The 16,483-nt window shown below is 44.0% G+C and overlaps 1 protein-coding gene and 1 pseudogene across 6 annotated transcripts in view; one reads left to right on the top strand and one right to left on the bottom strand.

The window, feature by feature from the left end:
* The window catches only part of GARRE1 (granule associated Rac and RHOG effector 1), a 109,573-nt gene that overhangs the window by 36,764 nt on the left and 56,326 nt on the right, over window positions 1-16,483 (top strand). For 5 of the 6 annotated variants that reach the window (XR_011617402.1, XR_011617401.1, XR_011617403.1 and 2 more), the window contains exon 2: window positions 9,301-10,589. Coding sequence is in view for 3 of the 6 variants with exons in the window: in XM_011765291.3 (XP_011763593.2) it covers window positions 10,095-10,589 (495 nt within the window). In the remaining 3 variants the exon portion in view is untranslated. The remainder of the gene's footprint in view (window positions 1-9,300; window positions 10,590-16,483) is intronic. The other variant, XM_024797218.2, reaches the window with a different exon arrangement.
* LOC105495649 (large ribosomal subunit protein eL29-like) lies at window positions 5,848-6,554 on the bottom strand (annotated as a pseudogene).

Consider the following 16,483-nt stretch of genomic DNA (forward strand, 5'->3'; position numbering starts at 1 on the left):
CAATTACAGATCACTGTAACCTCAAACTCCTGGGTTCAAGTGATCCTCCCACCTCAGCCTCTGGAATACCTGGGACTATAGGTGCATACCACACCTGGCTAATTTGAAAAATTTTTTTGTAGAGGTGGGGTCTTGCTGTGTTGCCCAGACTGGTGTTGAACTCCTGGCCTCAAATGATCTTTCCAACTTGGCCTCCCAAAGTGTTGAGATTACTGTTGTAAGCCACCAGGCCCAGCCACAAAGTCTATTTTGTGATAAAGTTATAAAGAAATTTGGATCACAACTCAAAATTTGAAGTATAGTTTCTACTGAAAGCATATTGCTTTTTTTTTTTTTTGAGACAGAGTCTCACTCTGTCACCCAGGCTGGAGTGTGGTGGTGCAATCTTGGCTCACTGCAACCTCCGCCTCCCAGGTTCAAGCGATTCTCCTGCCTCAGCCTCCCAAGTCACTGGGATTACAGGCATCTGCCACCACGGCTGGCTAATTTTTGTATTTTTTAGTAGAGACGAGGTTTTACCATGTTGGCCAGGCTGGTCTCAAACTCCTGACCTCAGGTGATCCACCCGCCTCAGCCTTCCAAAGTGCTGGGATCACAGGCATGAGCCACTGCGCCCAGCTGCATATTCCTTTTTTACCTTTGTAAAGTAGCAAAACTGTAAGTCAAGCCACTGTAAGTCAGGAACCATGTGTACACTTTTCTGATTGACGTACAAAAAGGAGACTAAGTCTGGCACTAAAGCCATCCCTGGAAAACTTATTTATTATTATTAGTTTTTGCTATTAAATGAGAAGTTAGTTATGTGAAGAAAATGACAAAGAAAGATGAAGTAATACTTTTTTAAAAATTAGTTTTATTGAGATATAATTCACATAATTAGTTTATTTGGCTCATGGTTCTGGGAAGTTCAAGGTCATGGCACTGGCATCTGGTGAGGGCCTTCTTGCTGCGTCCCCAAGGTGAAAGGTGGAAGGACAGGAGAGCTCAAGAGAGCAAGGCAGGATTGAACTTCTGTAACAGATTCACTCTCACAATAAATTAAACCACTCCTGTGATAATGCCATTAGTCTATTCAGGAGGACAAGAGCCTTCAGGACCTAATCATCTCTTACAGGTCTCACCTCTATAAACTATTGCACTGGGGATTAAGTTTCCAATACAAGAGCTTTGGGTGATGTTTCAAGCCATAGCAACCACTATTTAACTTCAGAACATTTTCATCAGCCCCCAGAAAAGCTGTACACATTAGCAAGGACTCCTCATTCCACAAATCTCCTTTTTTTTTTTTTTGAGACAGATTCTCACTCTCTTGCCCAGGCTGGAGTACAGTGGCACCATCTTGACTCACTGCACCCTCCACCCTCCACCCTCCACCTCCAGGTTCAAGTGATTCTTCTGCCTCAGCCTCCTGAATAGCTGGGATTACAGGCATGTGCCGCCACACCCGGCTAATTGTTTTTGCATTTTTAGTAGAGACGGGGTTTTACCATGTTGGCCAGGCTGGTCTTGAACTCCTGGCCTCAAGTGATCTGCCCCCCTTGGCCTCCCAAAGTGTTGGGATTACAGGCGTGAGCCACCACACCCGGCCAGATATACTTTTTTATTTGTATAGGTTGCCTATTCTGGGCATTTCATATCAGTAGACTCATAATAGGAGTCTCCTCATCTGGCTTCTTTCGCTTAGCGCAGTGTTTTTAAGGTTCATCCATATTGTAGCATTTATCAGAACCTCATTCCTTTTTATAGTTGAATAATCCATTGTATGTCTACTACATTTGTTTATTTGTCAGTTGATAAAGAGTTGGGTCGTTAGCTACTTTTGACTGTTATGAAGAATGCTGCTATGAACATTTGTGTGCAGGTTTTTGTTTGGACATATTTCTCCATTTCTCTTGGGTGTATACATAGGAATGAAATTGCTGGGTCATGTGGTAACACTATATTTAGCATTTTGAGGACCTGCCAAACTACTCCACAGTGGCTATCCCATTCTACTTTTTTTTTTTTTTTTTTTTTTTTGAGACAACGTCTTGCTCTGTTACCCAGGCTGGAGCACAGTGGCATGATTTCGACTTATTGCAACCTCTGCCTCCTGGGTTCAAGCAGTTCTCTTGCCTCAGCCTCCTGAATAGTTGGGATTACAGGCATGTGCCGCCACACCCAGCTAATTTTTGTATTTTTTAGTAGAAACAGTGTTTTGCCATGTTGACCAGGCTGGTCTCTGACTCCTGACCTCAAATGATCCTCCCGCCTCTGCCTCCCAAAGTGCTGGGATTACAGTGATGAGCTACTGCATTTGGCCTATTATATGAGCTACATGCAATGTATGAGTGTTTTGATGTTTCCACATCTTCATCAATACTTGTTACTGTCTTTTTTACTGAAGTAATCAGTTTTGATAAAGCAGACATATGGCAAACTAAATAGTGAAGATATTTTTACATGCGTATTAGCTTAAGTTGCTCTCTAAACAGTTGTAATGTGTATTGGCATATTTATAAAAATTTGCACTGTGAATTTAGCACTAAAATAAAAAGTTAATGACTAATAACATAATTCTTCAACTTGTTTAGCTTTTAGAAAATTTTTCATTTCAAGAATGAAGCACTCTTGAAGGGAAAAAAAGGAGTAAATAAAAAATGAGTTGTTTCATCCTCTCCCTCTTGATTCACCAGATGTAATTGTTCTCTTGGAGCAATTTTTTTTTTTTTTTTTTGAGACGGAGTCTTGCTCTGTCGCCCAGGCTGGAGTGCAGTGGCCGGATCTCAGCTCACTGCAAGCTCCGCCTCCTGGGTTCGGGCCATTCTCCTGTCTCAGCCTCCTGAGTAGCTGGGACTACAGGCGCCCGCCACCTCGCCCAGCTAGTTTTTTGTATTTTTTAGTAGAGACGGGGTTTCACCGTGTTAGCCAGGATGGTCTCGATCTCCTGACCTAGTGATCCGCCCGTCTCGGCCTCCCAAAGTGCTGGGATTACAGGCTTGAGCCACCGCACCCGGCCTTTTTTTTTTTTTTTTAAAGACAGATTCTGTGTTGCCCAGGCTGGAGTGCAGTGGTGTGGTCATGGTTCACTGTAGCCTCAACTTTTTGGGCTCAAGTGATCCTCCCACCTTAGCCTCCCGAGTAGCTGGGACCACGGGTGCGCACCATCATGCCCGGTTAATTTTTGTATGTTTTTGTAGAGACAGAGTTTCACCATGTTGCCCAGGCTGGTTGAACTTCTGGGCTCAAGCGATCTGCCCGCCTTGGCTTCCCAAAGTGCTAAGATTACAGGTGTGAGCCACTTTGCCCAACCTCTTGAAGCACAAAAATGTGTGTGTGTGTATATATATATATAGTTTTTTGGTTTTCTTTTTTGAGAAAGAGTCTTACTCTGTCACCCAGGCTGGGAGTGCAGTGGTGTGATCTCAACTCACTGCAACCTCTGCCTCCCAGGTTGGAGTGATTCTCCTGCCTCAGCCTCCCGAGTAGCTGGGATTACAGGCACGTGTCACCACACGTGGCTTATTTTTGTATTTTTTAGTAGAAATGGGGTTTCCTTCTGTTGCCGAGGCTGGTCTTGAACTCCTGACCTCAGGTGATCCGTCTGCCTCGGCCTCCCAAAGTGCCAGGATTACAGGCATGAGCCACTGCACCTGGCTGCATAAACTTATCTTTGTAAATTATATGCTTCTAAATTATCAGGTGGACTGTGCCTTAAATGTATAGGCTTGAGTAGGCTGGGCATGGTGTCTCACACCTATACTCCCAACACTTTTAGAGGCCAAGGTAGGAAGATAGCTTGGGATTAGGAGTTCAAGGCCAGCGTGGACAACATAGTGAGTACCCTGTCTCTACAAAAAAAAGCAAAGAAAATTAGGTGGGCGTGGTGGTGCATGCCTGAGGTCCTGGCCCCTGAGGAGGCTGAGGTGGAGGATTGCTTGAGCCCAGGAGGTCAAGGCTGCAGTGAGCCGTGATTGCATGACTATACTCCAGTTTGGGTGACAGAGAGAGACCCCATCTCTAAAAACAAAAAAAGTAAGTGAAATAAAATGAAATATCATTGCTATCTTTTATTAATATTTTGTGTTTTGGGAGCCATTATTCCTATATTTTCCTTACATTTTAAAAATGTGGTTTCTTTTAGTTTTTTGAACCTACTTAAATTAGCTGACTTAAACTCTTTGTTAAGTCAAATATCTTGGCTTCCCTTGGGAAGAGTTTTCTATTGTTTTTTCCCTTTATATGGGCTGTATTTTTTTGTTTCTTTGCATATCTTCCAATTTTTTGTTGAAAACTGAACATTTTATTTTATTATTTTTAGACAGAGTCTCACTCTGTCACCCATGCTGGAGTGCAGTGGTGTGATCCAAGCAATTCTCGTGCTTCAACCACCTGAGTAGTGGGACCATGGGTGGGCAACATCACACCTGGCTAATTATTTTGGATTATTAGTAGAGACAGGGTTTCACCATGTTGGCCAAGCTGGTCTTGAACTCCTAACCTCAGGTGATTTGCCCACATCAGCCTCCCAAAGCCCTGGGATTACAGGCTTGAGCCATGTGGCCAACCAACTGGACATTTTAAATGATGTAATGTGGCAGCTCTGAAAATCACATTCTCCTCCCTCTGCAGGTGAGCTCTCAGTCAGGTAAAATACAGAGATATTTGCAAATGGGGTATTTTGGGGAACCACCAGACAGGTCAAATAATGCTAATTTCTTGGGAATGGTACTTTGAAGGAGCTGTAGCCCAGTTCTGCTTCCTCTGCTAACTGCCAGTCTTCTGGTCTTCAACGTGGATGCAGCTGGTAGTTTTCAAGGCTGTTATGGAGCTGGAGAGCTAGGAATGGGACTCAGTCAAGTTAAAATGCTACAAAACTCACTGTTCTTACCCAGATTCAGCTATTTGTCTTTGATAAATTATCCCCAGTTTGCTTTTTAAAAGCCTATTTCCACAGTTCTGAAACAGGTGATTCTGATTATTTTGCCAATTTTTCATTGTCTTTATGTAGTAGAGAATTTTGGTCAGGGGAAGTCCTTAGTCTGCCATTTTTGATGATACTCTTTCCTTCCCTTCTTTTTAGGCTTTTATTTTCATGAATCTCGTATCTGTTGGTGTTTTGTTTTGTTTTGTTTTGTTTTTTAAACAGGGTCTTGTTTTGTCACCCAGGCTAGAGTGCAGTGGTGTAATCATGGCCTACTGCAGCTCCGAACTCCTGGGCTCAAGTGATCCTGCTTCCTCAGCCTCCTAAGTAGTGGGGACTACAGGTGCACACCACCATGACCAGCTAATTTTTTAAATTTTTTGTAGAGATGGCGTCTTGCCCTGTTGTTCAGACTAGTCTCAAATTCCTGGCCTCAAGCGATCCACCTGTCTCAGCCCTTCAAAGTGCTGGGATTACAGGCTTGAGCCACTACACCAGCCTATACGATGTGAGGTCAGGGTTCAGATTCATTCTTTTCATGTGGATATTTAGTTTTCCCATCACTATTTATTGAAGAGACTTTTCTTTCCCCATTGGATATTTTTGGCATCATGGTCTAAAATCAGTTGACTGTAGATGTTTGGGTTTATTTCTGGACTTCTAATTCTACTCCATTGATTTATGCATCTTTCGTTATGCCAGTATTTCACTGCTTTGATTACTATAGCCTTATAGTAGATTTTGAAATCAGGAAATATGACTTTTACAACGTTTTTTCTTTCAGTATTTGTTTTGGTCATCCTGGATCCCTCGCTTTTTTTTTTTTTTTTTCTTGCCTCAGGTTTATATGTACAGATAGCACAGGAGGACCCCAGCCCCATGCAGATGGCAGCCCGAGGGGTTCACACCAGTCCTTCTGTTCTCACATTGGTAGACAGAGATACCTACTCTGAAGCCTTTATAGGGGCCTGGGCACCTTTGGGAGCCTGAGCTGGAACTGAAGCTGGAGCTGCAGCCTGGGCCTTGGTTTGATCCTTGGCCTTGCTTGGCCTTTGGCTGGCACAGCCTGAGTACCTTGGCAATGCGGGCACGAGCACACTTCCCAAGCTTGGGGTGGGCAATGTAGACAAGTCGATCGAGCTTGTGGCTGACACCCTTTGGGATCTTGGGCTTAATCTCCTTGGGCTTTACGAGGGCCTTGATAGCCTCGGCATGTGCACACATGGCCTTGGCATTGTTGACCTGCATCTTCTTTAGGCCCTTTTTGTTGTGCTTCTTGGCAAAGTGCATGTTCCTCAGGAACCTGGGGTCCACTCCTTAAGAGATTCGTATCTTTGTAATCGGATTTCTTAATACCATTTCTGTGCCATTTTCGGGACTCGTTGTGTTTGGTGTGGTTCTTGGTCTTGGCCGTGTCTGTACCTTAAGCCCCAGCTCCTGAAGCACCTAGAACCGGAACCCTCACATTTTTATATGAATTTTAAGGCTTTGTTTTATTTTTAGATACAGAGTCTTGCAGTGTTGCCCAGGCTGCTCTTAGACTCCTGGGCTCCAGTGATGCTCTCACCTTGGCCACCTCTAAGTAGCTAGAACAGCAGGCATGCGCTACCATTCCTGGTTTCCAAATGAATTTTGGGGTCAGCTTGCCCATTTCTGTAGAAAAGGTAATTCAAATTTTGAGGCCGGCGCAGTGACTCATGCCTGTAATCCCAGCACTTTGGGAAGCCGAGGTGGGTGGATCACTTGAGGCCAGGAGTTTGAGACCAGCCTGGCCAACATGGCAAAATCTCATCTCTACTAAAAATACAAAAACTTAGCCGGGCGTTGTGGCGCGTGCCTGTAATCCCAGCTACTTGGGAGACTGAGGCAGGAGAATCACTTGAACCCTGGAGGTGGAGGTTGCCATGAGCTGAGATAGCGACACTGCACTCCAGACTGGGCGACAGAGCACAACTCTGTCTCAAAAAAAAAAAAAAATTTTTTTTTTTTTGATAGAGATTGTGTTGAATCTGTGGATGAATTTGGTGAAATAGTATAACTTTAAGCATTATAAGTTTCATTTAGAGAAAGTTTGGAAGTATGTAAAGTGAAAAAGTTCAGTGTTTGTGATTTTTTAATTAGGTAAGCATATAGGTCCCACTTGGCCTTCTAGATCTGTCAAAGGAATGGGGGCAGGCTCTCCTAGAGCCACAGGCAGCCCGCGGAATAGGAACTAGGAAGCTGGTGCACCACTGAACAAAGATAGAGTGCTTCTCAGGGCTGCCTAAGACTCTCACTGTGGCCAACTCAGGTGAAGGTTTTCCTTCAGAGGCTACAGAGTCTCCACGGGAACATCCTGCCCCCCTTCAGCATTCCTGTAGAGTGCTTCTGTTGTATATCAAAACCTGTAAATTGTGGAGCACTCAGGTGGGGATAGATATGATTGCCTTATTTGTCATGAATTTGAAAAAAGAAAACATTTGGGAACATGTTTTTTACAAGTAGCCATTTGATATTTGTTTCCTGAAAAGTTTATGAGATTTTTTTAAGGAGCTCAAATTTTGTTGAACATAGAGCCATAAATAGTGGTTGTTTTATTGACTTTATATGTATGTGTTTGTATCCACAGTGTTCTTCTCATTTCTTGCCTTTGTAATGTACCTAATTCCTGTGTTGCCAACACAATCATAGAAATACAAAGGAATTATGGTAATTGGCCGCAAGTGATGAAGTATGAGTTACATTTAATTATATATTCAAAAAAGGAAAATGGAAAGAAAGAAAACCTGGTTATCAATAAGTAGACCAAACTATATACCACCATTACTTAGGTTGTAGTTGAATATGTGGTCAAGCACGGTGGCTCATGCCTGTAATCTCAGCATTTTGGGCTGAGGCAGGAGGATCACCTGAGCTCAGGAGTTTGAGACCAGCCTGGGCAACATGGCGAAACCTCGTCTCTACAAAAAATACAAAAATTAACCAAGCATGGTGGTATCTCTGTAGTCCCAGCTACTCTGGCGACTGAGGCAGGAGGATTGCTTGGGCCTAGGAGTTCGAGGCTGTAGTAGGTCAAGGTCATGCCACTGCACTCTAGCCTGGGTAACAGAGTGAGACTCTGTCTCAAAACAAAAACAAAAACAAAAACAAACAGTTGGCCAGGCGCAGTGGCTCATGCCTATAATCCCAGCACTTTGGGAGGCTGAGATGGGTGGATCACCTGAGGTCAGGAGTTCGAGACCAGCCTGGCCAGCATGGCGAAACCCTGTCTCTACTAAAAATACAAAAATTAGCCAGGCATGGTGGGTGCTTGTACTCCCAGCTACTCAGGAGGCTGAGGCAGGAGAATCACTGAAACCTGGGAGGTGGAGGTTGCAGTGAGCTGAGACCACGCCACTGCACTCCAGCCTGGGCAACAGCAAGACTCCATCTAAAAAAATAATAATAATAATAAAATAAGTTAAATATGTGGTAAATGTGACTTTCAGTGAAATGTATTTGAACTTTTGTTTGGGAGAGCAGATGGTTTCAAGCAAGCATTATTCCTGATTTTAGCTTTTTGAGAAGAATCACAGTATTCCACTGTTGTAAGTATCAGAAACTATAATCAGCGATGTCCAGATTCTGCTCTTTGAACCTACCCAGAGTCAGGGGTTCTAAGAAGCCACCCAAGGTGTGAAACTGGTATAGCTTGCCAGGCTCCCGCTCTGCACACCCAAAGGGAAACTGGTACCGGAGGGAGGATTGGAAGAATCGTGTCTGTAAACCACCTGGCAGCCACTCCCTTCTCCAGGCTCTGTTTCTGCACCCTGCACTTAAGCTCAGCTTGGTATCTGACTGTCCCGTCCTGCTTTGGGACCTTTGCCGTGGTGGTCCTTTCCCTCGTGAGTCCCACCTGTCCCTTTTGCACTTGTCCAAATCTATCCTACAATCAAGGCCTACTTCAGAATAATATTTTTTTCGTAACAGACTTCTTGATTTCTCTCGCCCTTTGCCCATCTCTGTCTTTGCTGATGCCCCATAAAGTTTATGAGTGCTGTGCTTGTCAACAGCCCTCACCATAATCTGAGTACTCAGGCAATCCTCCTGCAACTTGTGAGCTCTTCAAGGAGGAAACGAGAAAATGCTGAACGATGATCCAGGCCCCCCATTCAACATGCCAGCCTCAGCTTTGAAGGGGCCAGCCTAGAATCATACTTTTTTTGTTGCATTATTTTTTTATTACTACTTGAGGAATTTTCTGACAGTCATTTCATAGTTCAGTGCTCACTATTGTACTTGCTCCTGTAAGGTTATAATATGATTTCTTATTCATTTGTCGCCCACCTGTGTGGATAACAGCATCACAGGAGTTATTGTCTGGAATTACTCATTGTCCTGTAGCCTTCCTCACTTTATCTTATTTTTCCCCCCGACAGGAAAGGACTTAGAAGCCTTACAAATACATCTGTGCATTCTTGCTTCAGACTTTACAACTGAGGGCCAGCCCAGTCTGGAAGCATCTCTTGTTAATGTTACAAGGAAACCGCTACCTCAGCAAACAAAAGGAATGGAGGAGGAGACTTATAACAAATGCCATTTAAAAAAAAAAGAAAAACTTGTTTTCAGAAAACATTAGAGGAAATTCGGAGAATTTTAGCATTGCATAGAAGCAGCTTCACAGGTAAACAGATTTGACGGGCAGGCTCTGTCAAAATTCTGCAGAAGTTTGATCTTCTTAAGGACTTTGTGTGAAGTAATTCTGTACTGCTTTTTAAATTGCTGTTGATCAGCTTCTGGGTTTTTGGGTTCTAACTTTTTTGGGTATATTGAAGACATGGTGTACTACATTATATTACATTTTTAAAAGTTAAGTTATTTTTCTGCCATTGTAAATACAAGTATCAAACTATTCTTGCAAAGAAGTAAACATTTTTCTCAGCAAGCATATCCTTTTAGTAAGAGAGTGGAATGCTAAACAGTTCTTATCCAGCATTTTGGACATCTTTTATTTTTTGTCAGAGATCTTGCCTACACTGAAAATATTAATTATATAAACCTGTTGTCTCTCTCACCTCTACGTTGGATCACATGGTCACCTGCCTCATGGAAATGCCTTTTTTAAAACTTCGATTTCCAGAACTCCGCTATTTTTATACCTAGCTACAGTTTTGAGAAAGAAGAATCAGAACCCTGACCCGCTTACGGTCGCTGGGACAATTCCCTCTCCCGCATGTATTGCTGCAGTGCCCAGGACAGTAAAATGGACTACAAGCGGCGCTTCCTGCTTGGCGGGTCCAAGCAGAAGGTGCAGCAGCACCAGCAGTACCCGATGCCCGAGCTGGGCCGAGCGCTGAGTGCTCCCCTGGCATCCACAGCCACCACTGCCCCCCTGGGCAGTCTGACTGCTGCAGGCAGCTGCCACCATGCCATGCCCCACTCCACTCCCATCGCCGATATCCAGCAGGGCATCTCCAAGTATCTGGATGCCCTGAACGTCTTCTGCCGCGCCAGTACTTTTCTCACAGATCTCTTCAGCACTGTGTTCAGGAACTCTCACTACTCAAAGGCAGCCACGCAGCTCAAAGATGTGCAAGAGCATGTCATGGAAGCAGCCAGTCGGCTGACCTCGGCCATAAAGCCTGAGATCGCCAAGATGCTAATGGAACTTAGTGCTGGGGCCGCAAATTTTACGGATCAAAAGGAATTCAGTCTCCAGGACATTGAGGTAGAGTATCTTTTGTGTCATACTTGTGTAGAAAAATATACTACAAAGGTAAGTGAGAATATTCTCTTAAGTTTTTTCCAAATCACTGTAATAGTAGCCTTTGTCCTGTTTCTGTTGGTACTCTGTCTTTGTAAGAAATTTATGCATGCCAGGTTCTGAATTGCTTTCATATCAAATTAAGTAGGTTAAGGGTAGGTGTGGCGGCTGTAACCCCACAGTTACAGCCAAGGCGGGAGGATCGCTTGAGCTCAGGAGTTTGAGGCATCATAGTAAGACCTTGTCTCTACAAAAAATGAAAAAATTAATTAGCTGGGTGTGGTGGTGTGCACCTGTTTGATTTTTTTTTTTTTTTTTTTTTTTTTTTGAGACGGAGTCTCGCTCTGTCGCCCAGGCTGGGGTGCAGTGGTGCGATCTCAGCTCACTGCAAGCTCCACCTCCCGGGTTCACGCTATTCTCCTGCTTCAGCCTCCTGAGTAGCTGGGACTACAGGCGCCCGCCACCACGCCCAGCCAATCTCTCACATTTTTAGTAGAGATGGGGTTTTACCGTGTTAGCCAGGATGGTCTCGATCTCCTGACCTCGTGATCCGCCTGCCTCGGCCTCCGAAAGTGCTGGAATTACAGGCGTGAGCCATTGCGCCCGGCCGGCTTGTCATAATTTTGTTTAAAAATTTGACATGTAAAAAGCATGCCTTTACTTCTCAAAAGAAATGTAAGCAGTGAAACTTCTACCTTCCTTTAGCATCTCATTCCTTTCCCCAGAAGTGACCATTGGTAACTGGTTGTTGTATACCATTCCAGACTACATGTCTGTACATGCATGGATGTTTACAGATGTGTGCAGCTTTAAGTTTGACATAAAGAACCACATTTTTCAGCCACCATTTTGCCTGATCACTGCTTGATAGAGATATGGCAGGAGAGCAGTTAGGAACACTTTGTCCTCTCCTAGAAAGTATTGAACAATCTTAGACTCTGACACAGCTATCACCCCATGATGACATAGTGCTCTTAGCTTTATTCAGGACTTCAGGCAAAAGTGGTTGGAGATATAAGGCCAAAGGCTTTTATTTTAACCTGAGCGTTACTGAGCTCTTCTTCAGGCCATGCTTGCAGGTATTGGAGGAAACAGAGCTTGACCTGCAGGGCCCTTTGCTTCCCAACCCTGGAGGGCAAGTTCGCCTGTTGCCCAGGGCAGGACAATTAGAGAAGATAACCAGCTGTGAGCAGCAGGGGCTTGGTAAGCCGCTGGGGCACAGCAGTACCTGCTTTGTTTCTTCTGCTTTCCTGGGACTGGCATTGACCCTTGTAGCTGAGAATGGGAAATACTTATTGTTGTAGTTTGGAATTTTGACTTGGCTTTCTGCATTGAAATGCTGATTAGATAGCTGGAATACTACCATGCTTTTTTGTACATAATGGGCTGAACAGGCTTTCCCAGACAAGTCTGGAAACTAAGTAGTTGGTGGGTTTTCCAGTTTATGCATCTATTCTGAGTTTCAAACAGCTGACTTACAAATGAATTTCTAAATGTAATTGCCAAGCATAGGCCCGCAGACTTCACGTTTCACTTTTTCCCCAGAGCAGTATTTGTTGTTTCTGGAATTTATGTACTGCCAGGGGATTTAGCCATAGGCCAATAAGGGTCTCTCTCAGAATGTTCAGCAACTCAGATGAAATGGGTAGGCATTTGGATTTTTTCCTTTCTGTTTTTTAAGGATTTTTATAAGCGAGGTCCTGAGAGTTGCTTTGACATTCATCCCTGGGGAAAGAGGTCTATGGCCTAACATTGCTAGGCAAGGCCTCTACTCAGGAGCTCAGTCCGGGACTGTGGGTGAGAAAAGCTCTGGATTTGAGAGTATTCAAATATTTGACCATTTAAGAGCTAGGACAAAGGACGATCCTGTCCCCTTGCCATGTGGCCAGTGCATGTGTACAGTGTTCCCAGGTGATTTTGACTTACAGCCAGGTTTGGGCTGTGGTTATTGTTTGACAGATACTGATGCCTGTGTCCAGGAATGGTGGTGGCTGACTGTGTGCTCTGCCACCATGCCTTGGAACCAGCCGGGCATATGTAAGTCCTGTCCAGTCTGTACTCACCAGTGACTTTGTCCCTTAGCCCAAGTGGTTCACCCTCACAGTCTCCCTGTTAGAGAAGCGAGTTGTGACTCTGGGGTTTCACTAGCTGACTAGTGCCTGCGACACTGTTTGGTACATCAGCCTAGGAAGTCAGTTACAGGGCACAGAGTCAGAAGACCTGGGTTTGGAAGGTGACATCTGTCACTTAAAAAAAATTACTTGTTCAGTGGAAGTGTACGTAAATAAAAGAATCAAAGTGACTTGTGATTTGTGCATTCATTCCACAGATATTTATTATATGCCTCATTTCTGCCTGGTGCTACTCCAGCATAGTGATTGCAGCAGTGAACGTGACAGAAATCTCTCCCTTCATGTAGCTAGAAGGAAATTTCGATCTTAGAGAAGGTAGTTAGAAAAGGTACTTTACCACTGAGAAGGTGACATTTGAGTAAAGGCCCGAAAGGGATGAGAGAGCAAGCCTGTTGGCCAAGAAAAGAGGATTCCAGGCAGAGGGAGCGCCTAGCACAGAGTCCCAGAGGCAGGAGCCAGGGAGGAGCCAGCCTGGAGTGTTGGAAGAGCAGCACGGAACCTACTGTGGCTGAAACAGAGTGAACGGAAGGGAGAGAAGTAGGGGTGAGGTCAGAAGGGTAAAAGGGGCCACTCTGGTGTCTGTTCTGAGTAGCCAGGTAGGAGGCAGGGTGAGGTACACTTCTGAAGGGCAGGAGAAGGGAGGACAGCAGGCTGGGCTCTGCCATTCTTATGTAGTGAGCAGTGATGCCACTTCTCCCCTTGACTTCTTCATACTGGGTAGCTCCAGGGCTCTGGTTTTACATAGGGTCCTCACTGTTGAGAGGTGTTGGTCCTCTGTGTAGGCAGTCCAGGAACCCAGGGCAACCATGGGGCTCCCAGGAGTTGTATGTCTCTAAGGAGACTATATTTTATAAATTCCAGCATTGATTGATTTTTCAAGTGTTTACCATCTTGTGACTAAGCAGACAGACATTTATACACACACACACATACACACACATATATATGCTATATTGCTCAGGCTAGCCTTGAACTCCTGGGCTCAAGCAGTCCTCCAACCTCAGCTTCTTGCATAGCTGAGACTGCGTAACTGAGACTACAAGTACGTGTCACTGTGCCTGGCTCTCAAATTACACAGTTGCATCTTGGCTTTCAGTTTGACACGACGACAAATTTCTTTTGTATATATGTGATTACCCATCAATATGTTTGAAATAATTTATCTGTGAGTGCTGACTGACTCTTAATTAAGGACCTTTATTCAGGTATATTAACATTTATTTTGGATAGATATATGCCAAAAATATTGTAGAGTAACAATAATGGAAAATATTAGAAACTGGTTTCAGAAATATGATTTGCATTAACCTTAATGGAATTAAATGTGCATCCTGTTCCTTCTTTTTTTTTTTTTTTTTTTTGCCCTAAAGGTAAAAGTCAGTGTTACTTGTTTTGACTGGTAGATCTTCCGTAACGGATTATGGAGTAAATATTTCCTAATGGTATGTGCCAGATGAAAGTTCATATTGCTGCTGCTAATCAGAAACTGAAGGTCACCTCATAAAAAGCTTGTATGAATCCAATTTTGAAACTTGCCAATTTCAGGTCAGTCTTTTTTGGCTTGCTTTTTTGCTGAGGTGAATCTGCCATTACCTAAATTGTCTTCAGACTTTAGCCTGTAGAGGAAGCTGTACTTAATTAAGCAGCTGGAATTTGGGTGATTCTGTAAATTTGCATTGTGGTCAACAAACATGATTTACCATCTGCCTAGCCCATTCTATGTGGGTGGAAGCCACCAGGACCAGTGGGCATCTGTCACTGTGGAGGGACTGGACCCTTTGACTTTAATTGAGACAGGCATGTGCAACCAACTCATTATTCTGATAATTGCCCATTAAAAGGAGAAAAGTAAGGAAGTAAGCAAATTTCCTGCTTTTCCGGTAGAAACTGTTTTTCATGGTAACCAAATAGCCCTAATGGATGAGAGAAAAATCTCCACTTTGCAGACCATGATCAATTCAGTGACTCAACCAGTGGCCAACAGTGGAGGATGAAACCATTTGTTGGAAGGTTGCTGAGGAACCGCATTTGGGAGAATTAGGCCTTCCCCACCCAAATCCCATTGATCAGCCTTAGTGTCATGGAAATGGAGGCAGGTAATTATGTCTCCTGATGTGCTGCAGTAAGAACCACACAACATCTCTAATATTAATAATATTATTCTACTTCTCCCTCTTAAAAAAAAAAAAACCTGAAATAATCTAATCTAGCTTCTAAAATGAATCCAGTCTACAGGAAATGTGGGGTGCAGTGACGCAAGTTATGCAATACCACGAGAAAGCAACCAGACAAATTCAGAATGTGGTATATCCTGTAATAAGTTGACCTGATTTGTTTAACAAGTCAGTAGCATTAAAAAAAAATTACACAGAATGTACTGTTCTGGATTAAAAGAGAGTTAAACAATATAACAACCAAATAAAATTACCTTTTGGAGTTGAGATTCAAACCAAATGTAAAAAAGATAATGTTTTTTGTTTTTTGTTTTTTTTTTTTTTTTGAGACGGAGTCTCGCTCTGTCGCCGGGGCTGGAGCGCAGTGGCCGGATCTCAGCTCACTGCAAGCTCTGCCTCCCGGGTTTACGCCATTCTCCTGCCTCAGCCTCCTGTGTAGCTGGGACTACAGGCGCCCGCCACCTCGCCTGGCTAGTTTTTTGTATTTTTTTTAGTAGAGACGGGGTTTCACCGTGTTAGCCAGGATGGTCTCGATCTCCTGACCTCGTGATCCGCCCGTCTCGGCCTCCCAAAGTGCTGGGATTACAGGCTTGAGCCACCGCACCCGGCCAAAAAAGATAATGTTTAAAAGAGAATTTGGGAAGCTTGAACACCTACTGAGTCTTGGTTGACTGGGATTTGCTTCAAAAAAAAAAAAAAAAAAATGATGGGGAAGGATAGATGGAAAAAACATGGCAAAATGTTAATGGAATTGAAACTTTTAATTTTTTTTTTTTTTTTTTGAGACGAAGTCTCGCTCTGTCGCCCAGGCTGGAGGTCAGTGGCCGGATCTCAGCTCACTGCAAGCTCCGCCTCCCGGGTTCATGCCATTCTCCTGCCTCAGCCTCCCGAGTAGCTGGGACTACAGGCGCCCACCACCTCGCCCGGCTAGTATTTTGTATTTTTTTTTAGTAGAGACGGGGTTTCACCATGTTAGCCAGGATGGTCTCGATCTCATGACCTCGTGATCCGCCCGTCTCGGCCTCCCAAAGTGCTGGGATTACAGGCTTGAGCCACTGCGCCTGGCCGAAACTTTTAATTTTTTTGTAGAGACAGGATCTTGCTGTTTGCCCAGGCTGATCTCAAACTCCTGGGCTCAAGTGATCCTCTCACCTCAGCCTCCCACAACACTGGGATTATAGGCATGAGCCACTGTGCCTGGCCATAGGATTGAAGCGTTTTGATGGGTACATGCTTTTGTGTCTGTCTGGACCTTTTCCAAGTTTGCAAAAAGGGAGAGAAATTCAGGAATGTATTAAAAGTGTAATGTATGAGTACCCAATAAATAACTCCATTTCATGGAGGAGTTTTCGCATGTGAAGTGGTCTTCTAACAGAAAGGGACCATTATTGAGTAGTTAGAAAACCCAAGGTATAGGGATGAAGAGAAAAGCATGTGTTCTTCAAAAAAATGAAGAGAATAAAAGTGAATCAAAGGAGAAAATGGGAACAGAGAAAAGACCCTCTCTGAAAGTGGGAGGCCAGCAGCAGGGTAGGAGTCAAGGAAAGAATGA

The sequence above is a fragment of the Macaca nemestrina genome, chromosome 20, assembly GCF_043159975.1.
Source record: "Macaca nemestrina isolate mMacNem1 chromosome 20, mMacNem.hap1, whole genome shotgun sequence".
In the NCBI taxonomy this organism is placed as follows: domain Eukaryota; kingdom Metazoa; phylum Chordata; class Mammalia; order Primates; family Cercopithecidae; genus Macaca; species Macaca nemestrina.